The sequence below is a fragment of the Mus pahari genome, chromosome 15 (genome assembly GCF_900095145.1).
Source record: "Mus pahari chromosome 15, PAHARI_EIJ_v1.1, whole genome shotgun sequence".
In the NCBI taxonomy this organism is placed as follows: domain Eukaryota; kingdom Metazoa; phylum Chordata; class Mammalia; order Rodentia; family Muridae; genus Mus; species Mus pahari.
The window spans coordinates 58,900,477-58,909,185 of NC_034604.1; the positions used below are offsets into that span (position 1 = coordinate 58,900,477).

Consider the following 8,709-nt stretch of genomic DNA (forward strand, 5'->3'; position numbering starts at 1 on the left):
CTCCCTCCCTCCCTCCCTCCCCAACCCAGGCATGCTGACCTTCCCTACAGAGCCCTCCCCTCTGTACCTCTGTAACTCTAAACTTCCTGTAGATTGTCCCCTTTTCGTTCTCTGGGCTTTTATGTTATATCCAGATGCCAGCTTTCTTCCTGTGATGGAATAAATGAAGCCACCACCTCTCCTATGCATAGTCTACCACAGGGGACATTCCCCAGCCCCTTCGGATGGAGGGGGTCTTTACCATAAAAAGCGTTTCATGTTGACCAATGTGAAATTCCTTTTTAGTAATGATACAGGCTGTTTAAAGCAGCCAGAGGAGCTGGTGAGACGGTAAAAGTGCTTGTCCATGCAAAGTCTGACCACCTAAGGTCAAGTCCCCAGTGCCACTGGTACAAGGAGAGAACCAACTCTTGCAAAGTTGTCCTCCACCTCCACATGTGTGTGTATATGCACACAATAAATAAATACATACATACATGCACATACATATACACACATACATATTACACATATATAAAATATACATTCATACATACATACATCATACATACATAATATATACATCATACATGCACACATACACACATACATTACACATACACATAATACATATGTACATGCACATATATAATACATAGTATATACATAATACATATACATGCACACATACATACATAATACATACATATATAATATATACACTATACATACATATACACATATATCATTCATACATACATACATACATATTTAAAGGAAAAACCCAGACCCCCTGGTTGTCATTTCCAGAGTCATTTCCTCTCTCATCAAGCAGCTCTCTTAAACTCAGTGGCCTGTACATAGTAAAGACGGCCCTCCCCTGAGCAGGAAGTGCACAGACATCAGGGCCTAAGGATGTAAGCTGTGAGGGTGAACTTGACTTTGACACATTCTGCACTGAATTTAAGGAAGAGGTCTGAGGTAGCAGATTCCCAGCCCCGCCCAGCTTTGGGGGAACCACAGTGTTGAGAATCTCTTCCTGGGTCACCCTGTAACTAATGACAGCCCAGGGGCCAGACCTGGTTTGTTGTTTTCCTGTCAGTTCTAAACCAGCTCACTCAGGCTTCTTTGCTCCTCCGCCCATGCCTTCAGCGCGCTATTTTTAAACATGCCTCTCACACATTTGTGGTCTATGAACGGACACACTGACTCACAAAAGTGTGTCATAAATGGCTTTTGCAATCCGACTGCCTACAGCATCCCTCGTACCACACAGGGTTTCAAAAAGTGCTCAAGTGCTGGAAGCTGCCGGGCTGTACGCATTTTCATGTCCTATATGTGACTTGCTATTACTGGAGCTGTGGTCACCTGACACTGCCCTTGCTGCCTGAGCCAGCAGTGAAGAGTGAGCTTTATCTGGCTAACTGCAATCTTATTTGATCCAAGAAATTGTTCTGTTTTGAAGAAAGGGTGCTTAAGATGTTTTTATCTTTTCCTTTCAGGGATTTACAGAACTTCTTCCAATCGACTTGATTAAAATTTTTGATGAAAATGAGCTGGAGGTTTGTGTTATATTTTTTACATAATATAAAGTCCAGGATCTTAAGTACCAACTTACTTTGTCAGTGGCATTTTGCATTCTCTGACACATGACATATTGAATGCACATAGACAGAGTTCAGTGTGTGCTCTGTTGTGAGACAGATCCAAGGAGGCTAGCAATGGTAGATTTGTTGCCTGTGACAGGCAGTTGTAGGCATTTCTAGGGAAGAGAGAGTTCTCAACCTGCGTGTCCCACACCGTTTACATCTGATCAATTTCCTTACTAGTTGCTGATGTGCGGCCTTGGTGATGTCGACGTGAACGACTGGAGACAGCACTCTATTTACAAGAACGGCTACTGCCCCAATCACCCTGTCATCCAGTGGTTCTGGAAGGTAACGCCAGCTCTCTAGGCCCAGCCTCTGCTTCAGGCTCTTCCTCCCAGTCAGGGCTGAAGTCCTTAGCTCTGTGTGAGGCCCTACTGGGGAGGTCAGAGTGGGATCACCCTCAGGCATAAGAATGCTTTGGGGCTGCCTCATCCCTATATAGAAATCATTTTCTCAACTTTTTTTCCCCAATAGCCATTTTGATTTTTTTTGTATCTTGCAACCAAAGATGCAAATTAAATTTGATTTACCATCTCAGGGCCAATGTTTCTATTCTGTTGGGCTCAGAAAAGCTTTGGCAAAGACGGTAAACCAAACATTAAAATTTAATAAATAAATAAATGCCAGCTAATTCCTCTAACCCCCCTAAAAAAAAGTTTTAATTAAAAAAAGTTTCATTTACATATAAAAAAAGGAAATCAGCCATGCCTAGTAGCATATACCTTTTTTTGTTTGTTTTAGACAGGGTTTCACTATGTAGCCCAGGCTAGCTTCAAAATAGAGATTCACCTGCCTCTTGCTCCAAAGTGCTAGGAATAAAGGTATGTGCCACTAAAACTGGCAGAGGCTGACTTTAAAAAATTAGGAGATCAACTAATATGTTCTAACTTCTGAATGTCTGTTATTTATATTTCATGTGCTGATGAATCACAGAGGGGAAGAATCAGAATTTCAAAGATGAGGACTCAGCTTTGGTTTTAGATTGTCTTATAGCAGATCAAATCACTTGCCCAGGAAAGCCAATTCAGTTCTGGGAGGCACACAGATTGGTTCACAGGCCCATTTGTGACTCTGGTTTCCTTCTATTTGTAAAATGTCACTGGGGAACTTTCTGTGGCCCTATGGTCACTTGGCTTCCCCTTGTTTAGATAAGTCTGGAACACTGCCTGGTTAGAACTGGCTTCAGGGAGACACCAGATCTCAAATGCAGAAACCTGAGCTTGACCCCATCAAAGGGTTTTCTTTTTATATCATTTATTTTGGCCTGCTGGCAAAAGCAAAAAGGGACCCAGCCATTCTAAGAGAGGCTGGGATTGTAGCAACTGTTATAAAGGGTGAGACGATGCCAGTCGTGGTATAGGTGACTCCATGCAGTGTAAATGAGGTTTTGGTTGCCTGCCTGCATTACAGCGCTGTCTGGTATGGTATGTGCTACATGGTGACAGTGACCTTCTGCCTCCAACAGGCCGTGCTACTGATGGATGCTGAGAAGCGCATCCGGTTACTACAGTTTGTCACAGGCACCTCCAGAGTACCCATGAATGGATTTGCCGAACTCTATGGTGAGTATGGCATGCCCCAGAGACCTCTGTCGTCCTGTGAGGACCCAAGCAGGCAACAACCCCCATCTCGGCCTCTCTCCAGACCAGATGTACCTGTTTTAGTTCCACAGAGACCCACAGAGATGTGGAACAGAGGGCTTCAACCTGCAAGGACTGAGGCGGTGTTCATCTAGAGACCTCCTCTCTTTCTCCCTCCCCGCCCCCTCCCCATAGTTCAGGTTTTTTGGTTCGGTTTATAAAACCAGATTTTTCAGAATAACCCGTATGGTTGAAAGCTCCCTCCTCCCAGACTGCAGGGCTCTTTCTGCTCCGTGCTTCGAAGCTTACGTTGCATAATTTTCCCCTGAGGTAGAGCCATGCAGACCAGAGATTTTCCACAGGACTCACCAGAGCAGACCGCACCCTGACACTCCTCCTCCTTTTCCCTAAGTCCCACCACAACTTCGTTCTACTACTTCAAGCCCGTTGATGCGTCTTTTTCTTTTTGTTTTTTGTTTGTTTGTTTGTTTGTTTTTTGCCCAGGTTCCAATGGTCCTCAGCTGTTTACAATAGAGCAATGGGGCAGTCCGGAAAAACTACCCAGAGCTCATACATGGTAAGTCACCCGATCCTCGTGGGGGCTGGAGACGTGGCTGCCGTTGCCCTCTGCAGAGGACTTGGGTTTGGCTCACAGCCCCGACCTGGTGGCTCACAGCCATCTGTAAGTCCAGGTCCAGGAGATTTGACTTCCACGGGGCACCAGGTACACATGTGGCACACATACATGTAGGCAGAGCACACATACACATAAAAGTGAATCGAAGGCTGGCCTGGTCTCAGGTGCCAGCGGGGTGAAGCCGTCATAGGAGCATAGTACACTGAGCTCTGCCCACAAGCAGCCTCCAGTGCCAAAGAACAGTTGTGTAAGATGACAATACAAGTCTTTCCATAAAGGGAAGCGAAGCTTAAGCCATGACTTGGATGGGTCCAGTGTCCTTGCAGGTGGAAGGGTTTAAGTCTCCATGCTCCCAGGAATCCCCCTAAAACTGTCTTCCCAACTATTTCAGAGGGGGGGGGGGGGCTTCCTTGCTCACCATCTGTGAATACAACAGTCACCAGCCTCTCATATACTTGGATTTTTTTTTTTTACTCCCACTTTAAATTGATTGTTTAGAGACGGTGATGGTTCTCCTGCCATTGAGCCTGACAACCTCACTTGGATCTCTGGGACCCACAGGGTGGAGCAAGACAGAGCCACCTCCTGGAAACTGTTGTCCCACCTCCACATGTGTGCTGTGGTAGACACACATGCATGCAACAAGCAAATTTTTTTTTAAATAAAATTAAGGACAAAATTCCCCATAGCGGCATCAATTTAAATGGCCTTCCATTCACACAGTCTGAGTGACCCATGGGCTGTGGCACCATCAGGTCTCTCTGGCTGGAGAAGAAGGAGGAACCCCCAGGAATTGGCTTGAGAAGGGCCACACAAACACCCAGGACAGGGACAGACACCGCCTAGTAGATTTTGTAGCAGCATTCAGCAAGCTCCTTCTAGTCCAAACTCAGTTGGGCTCCCGGGTTTCTGCACAGGCTTTGGCTTCCCCCTTGCTTTGTAGGAGGAGGAGGATGTGGCCCTGCCTTTCTCAGCATGTTGAGCATGCTGAGCTGATGTGAGCATCCTTTCTCACCCACCATCTCTTACCCTTTAAATGCTCCTGAGCCGGTAAGAGAGCATTGCACAATAGGGGGTGACTTGCCTTACTTGACATCATTTGGTCACTTGCCCCCAGCCCCTTCTGCATATTTTCTCATCCGCCCCTCCCACGCTCCTGGGAGCAGTCTCTCCCTTTTACACTTGAACAGAGTCAGAGAACTGAGATGACCTGAGATGAAGTACCCAAAGTCACAGATTGAAAAGGAAGGATTTGAATTTACCCGGTAAACAAGTAGTCTTGATTTCTTGCAGAAGGCATCCATCTATATTCAAAGACCTCACTCTTGAAGGGTGAGCTATATCCTCCCCACCCCAGCTGAAGCCTTGTTGCTAAGTAGCTTTTAAAGAATGCAGCGCTTGCGCTCTCTCTCTCTCTCTCTCTCTCTCTCTCTCTCTCTCTCTCTCTCTCTCTCTCGTGTCCCCCTTTGAACCTCACTGGTAGCCAACTGAATNTATATTCAAAGACCTCACTCTTGAAGGGTGAGCTATATCCTCCCCACCCCAGCTGAAGCCTTGTTGCTAAGTAGCTTTTAAAGAATGCAGCGCTTTCTCTCTCTCTCTCTCTCTCTCTCTCTCTCTCTCTCTCTCTCTCTCTCTCTCTCTCCCCTCCCCCTTTGAACCTCACTGGTAGCCAACTGAATAGCAGAGCTGGCTCAGTTTTTCTGGAGCCCAGAATAGCCTGGGCTTTGTTCTAAGGTCTGCAACACTCTTAGGAATGGGGCCCCATGGAACCTTGGCCTCACCCTCTTACGTAAGGATCTGCATATATTCATGACTGGGATATATATATATATATACTCACACACACACCTATACATATACACTCACTCGTGCTCAGAACACATAACCTTAGCTGCTTCACACCTACAACAGTTGACTTAGGCATGATGGAGCAGGGATAGTATGAGCAGTAGTCTGTCCATCCTTCATTCCTGAGGTGTGCAGGCCTCATGCTCCATGTGTTGTGTAGGAAGGGGTGCACACGGTACCAGTGTGGTCAGAGGACAACTCTGCAGTCGGTGCTTCCTTCCACCCTTGTGTGGCTTCTGGACATTGAACCAAGACTGCAGGCTTGCCTGCTGGGCCATCTTACTGGCCCACATGTTTAGTCTGTGTGTGTTGGTGCTTGTCTTGTTTTTGAATCTCCCTCCCAGCAGAAGCAGAGGAGCCATGGACAGTTGGAAGGTTCCTTTCTTTACCCTGTTGATCGTATGGCCTGTTTGGCATAGGCACTGTCATAGCTAGAGTTTGGCTTTGGATAATAAAATCCAACTGTCTTTTTAATTCCCTAGCTCAAATAGCCAATGCCTATTTGCCAAAACCAGGGAGTGTTGCTATAGCCAGGAGAATGGCGGCCCCTCACCTCTACTTTCCTTTCCTTTGGCAGCTTTAATCGCCTTGATTTACCTCCATATGAAACCTTTGAAGATTTACGGGAGAAACTTCTCATGGCCGTGGAAAACGCTCAAGGCTTTGAAGGCGTGGATTAAGGAAGGCCTCCAGCGTCCAGGGCACTGCCCTTCCAGCAAGTTCCGAGTGCACTTTTGCATTTGCCTAGCAGACTTTTGCAGAGCCGGTGGCAGAAGCAGTTGCGCTGCCTGGCTCTGGAGCCCAGCTTGTCTGGGCCCTGCCCAAGTTCTGCCAGGGAACCCAGCCCCAGCTCAAGTGCCGCCCCCCTCACCGCCGATTCTCAACTGGTTGACGTGTACACTGATTACATTTCAGGAGGACGTGTTCTATTTATGTTGTGCCTCTGCAGGCAAAGCCCTTAATAAATATTTTGCATACTTTCTAATGACAATGAATGGAATTAATCACGCTACAGGTATAGTATTACAACTCATGTTTACTTTTTAAAATGATTTAGACTGATTTTCAGATTTTATTTCATTACAATTAAAGATGTCTCATGTACTTGGAAAAGTGAGCATATTTTTTTTTTGTATTTGAATTTCATATCAAGCTTAATGTCAGTGACATTTTTTTATTTTTGAAGTACTTTGACACTCCCAGCCTCAACTTTATTAGAATTGGAAGACGAATTTTTCTTCAAAAGCCTTCTACAGACAAATACTTTTGAAAGAACTTCAAATATAACATTAAGCATAATATTTTTTCCATACTCAGAATGAAAATAAACTGGATATTACCTTTTTTTTGTACAAATTTAGATACTAGGTCCAGGCTGGAAGAATTGTAACATAGCATGATATCTTTGTGTTAACTTGAAAGGAATGACCCCATTGTCCCTTAGAAGTAATTGATGTGTGCCATCACGCATTTAAGACAGGATTGAACTGTCATCTCGCATCAAACTATTACAATTTCCTGTTGCTGTACAGCCTCTTCTGAACTCTCTTCTCTCTTTGGTGTTCATAGAGACATTTCCAATGGCATTGCTTGATTCAAAACCAAGGAAACCAGAACCACTGATCTTCTATCTCTGTGATTGCTAAACAGTAGCCAAATAACCCTTCTTTGCTGTATCGGCGTCCCTTCTGAAGGCACTTTATGGAGGTCACATCTGGTTTTGTTTCCGTTTATTTTTTTTTTCACACGGATATCACACGTGGCGATTGCTCCTGCCTCCCTGCACACGTCTGTCTGGTGCAGTATCTATCAGTTGTGAACTTGGCTGCTAGCGTAATGAACCCAGATGTGACGCAGAGAGCCTCTGCACCGATCTTCTCCAGCTGTTCTGTAATCTCTACTCAACAACAAGGTTTTACTTACTGTACACTTAACCAAGTTCTGTGACCTATGACCTACTTTGCATGCTCTGATACTGTGTGCCCCCCCCCCCAGGTCGTGTCTGTTGTGTGCCAGTTTAAAGGTGACCTAGAAAGCCCAGTGGGAACCACAGAGCTCAAGCTGCCTGGCTAGAGTGGTGGAAGAGGGAGGGTGTCTGCAGTTTGTAAGTCTCATTCTGTTGTGTTCTGAGAAGATGCCTGAGGCAGTATGGGAGTTTCAACACCCCTGCTGTCCCTTTAACTTGTATTGTTCTAGACCCTGTCCTGGAAGTTAGGGGACATGGGATATTTTTTTTTTTTTGATCTCTTGCCAGTTGTGAATAAGACAGAAAGACTGTGGTCTCTGTTACATAAGAAGGGTCTTTGGTAGAAGAAATTGCTCGTGTTTACACAGCTGTGGATGCCATGAAGAAGCCGTGGACATTCTTGGTGGGTGAAGCCCTAGACAGTGGAACCAAGCTGAACATCGGCTTCTATCCATATGCTATTGAGTAATTATAGAAGCAATTAACACTCACTGTTGCTTGCCTCTGGTGAGATATTTTTCTCCTGTAGTTAACAGATATTGGGTGGGGGGAGGGGAGATACTTTTTTTTTTTTTAATAACCTTCCAAGTCCAGAACCATCTCTGTTATAGAGTGTGCCAAAGCCTGAGGTGAGCAGTGTATTTTAGTGGAAGAAGAAACCAAAATCTATTCTAAGACCTGGGGTTCTACACTTCTGTAGGCCCTATATTGAACAGCATTATTCACTAAATGCGAAGAGAGACATCAAGATGGTTCAGTGAGTCCTGGTGCTTGTCACCTAGCCTGACATCCTGAGTTCAGTCCCTGGGACCCACCTGATAGGAGAGAACTGACTTCTATAAGTTGTCCTCTGACCTAATAATTTTACCAAAAAGGAAAAAAAAACAGATTAAAAATAAGAAAAGAAGACTTAATTCTGATCATTTCTAAGTCAAGAACAGAAAAGACTCATTAAAATCCACTCCAGGGAATACTTGAAAGGCAAGTCATTGTGACTAACACTTCAGTTCATTGGCCCATGATAATTTCAGATTTTAACAGCTTTTA

The 8,709-nt window shown here is 45.0% G+C and overlaps 1 protein-coding gene across 16 annotated transcripts in view; it reads left to right on the top strand.

Moving 5' to 3' along the window:
• Positions 1-6,809, top strand: part of Nedd4l (NEDD4 like E3 ubiquitin protein ligase) — a 320,649-nt gene extending 313,840 nt beyond the window's left edge. For 13 of the 16 annotated variants that reach the window (XM_021214590.2, XM_029547160.1, XM_029547161.1 and 10 more), the window contains 5 exons: positions 1,482-1,541; positions 1,809-1,916; positions 3,094-3,190; positions 3,713-3,785; positions 6,274-6,687. In XM_021214590.2, coding sequence (XP_021070249.1) covers positions 1,482-1,541; positions 1,809-1,916; positions 3,094-3,190; positions 3,713-3,785; positions 6,274-6,376 — 441 coding nt within the window. In that variant the 3' untranslated portion in view covers positions 6,377-6,687. Of the gene's footprint in view, positions 1-1,481; positions 1,542-1,808; positions 1,917-3,093; positions 3,191-3,712; positions 3,786-6,273 lie in introns of all 16 variants that reach the window. The other 3 variants (XM_029547162.1, XM_021214595.2, XM_029547157.1) reach the window with 1 other exon arrangement.
• Positions 6,810-8,709: the final 1,900 nt, after the last annotated feature.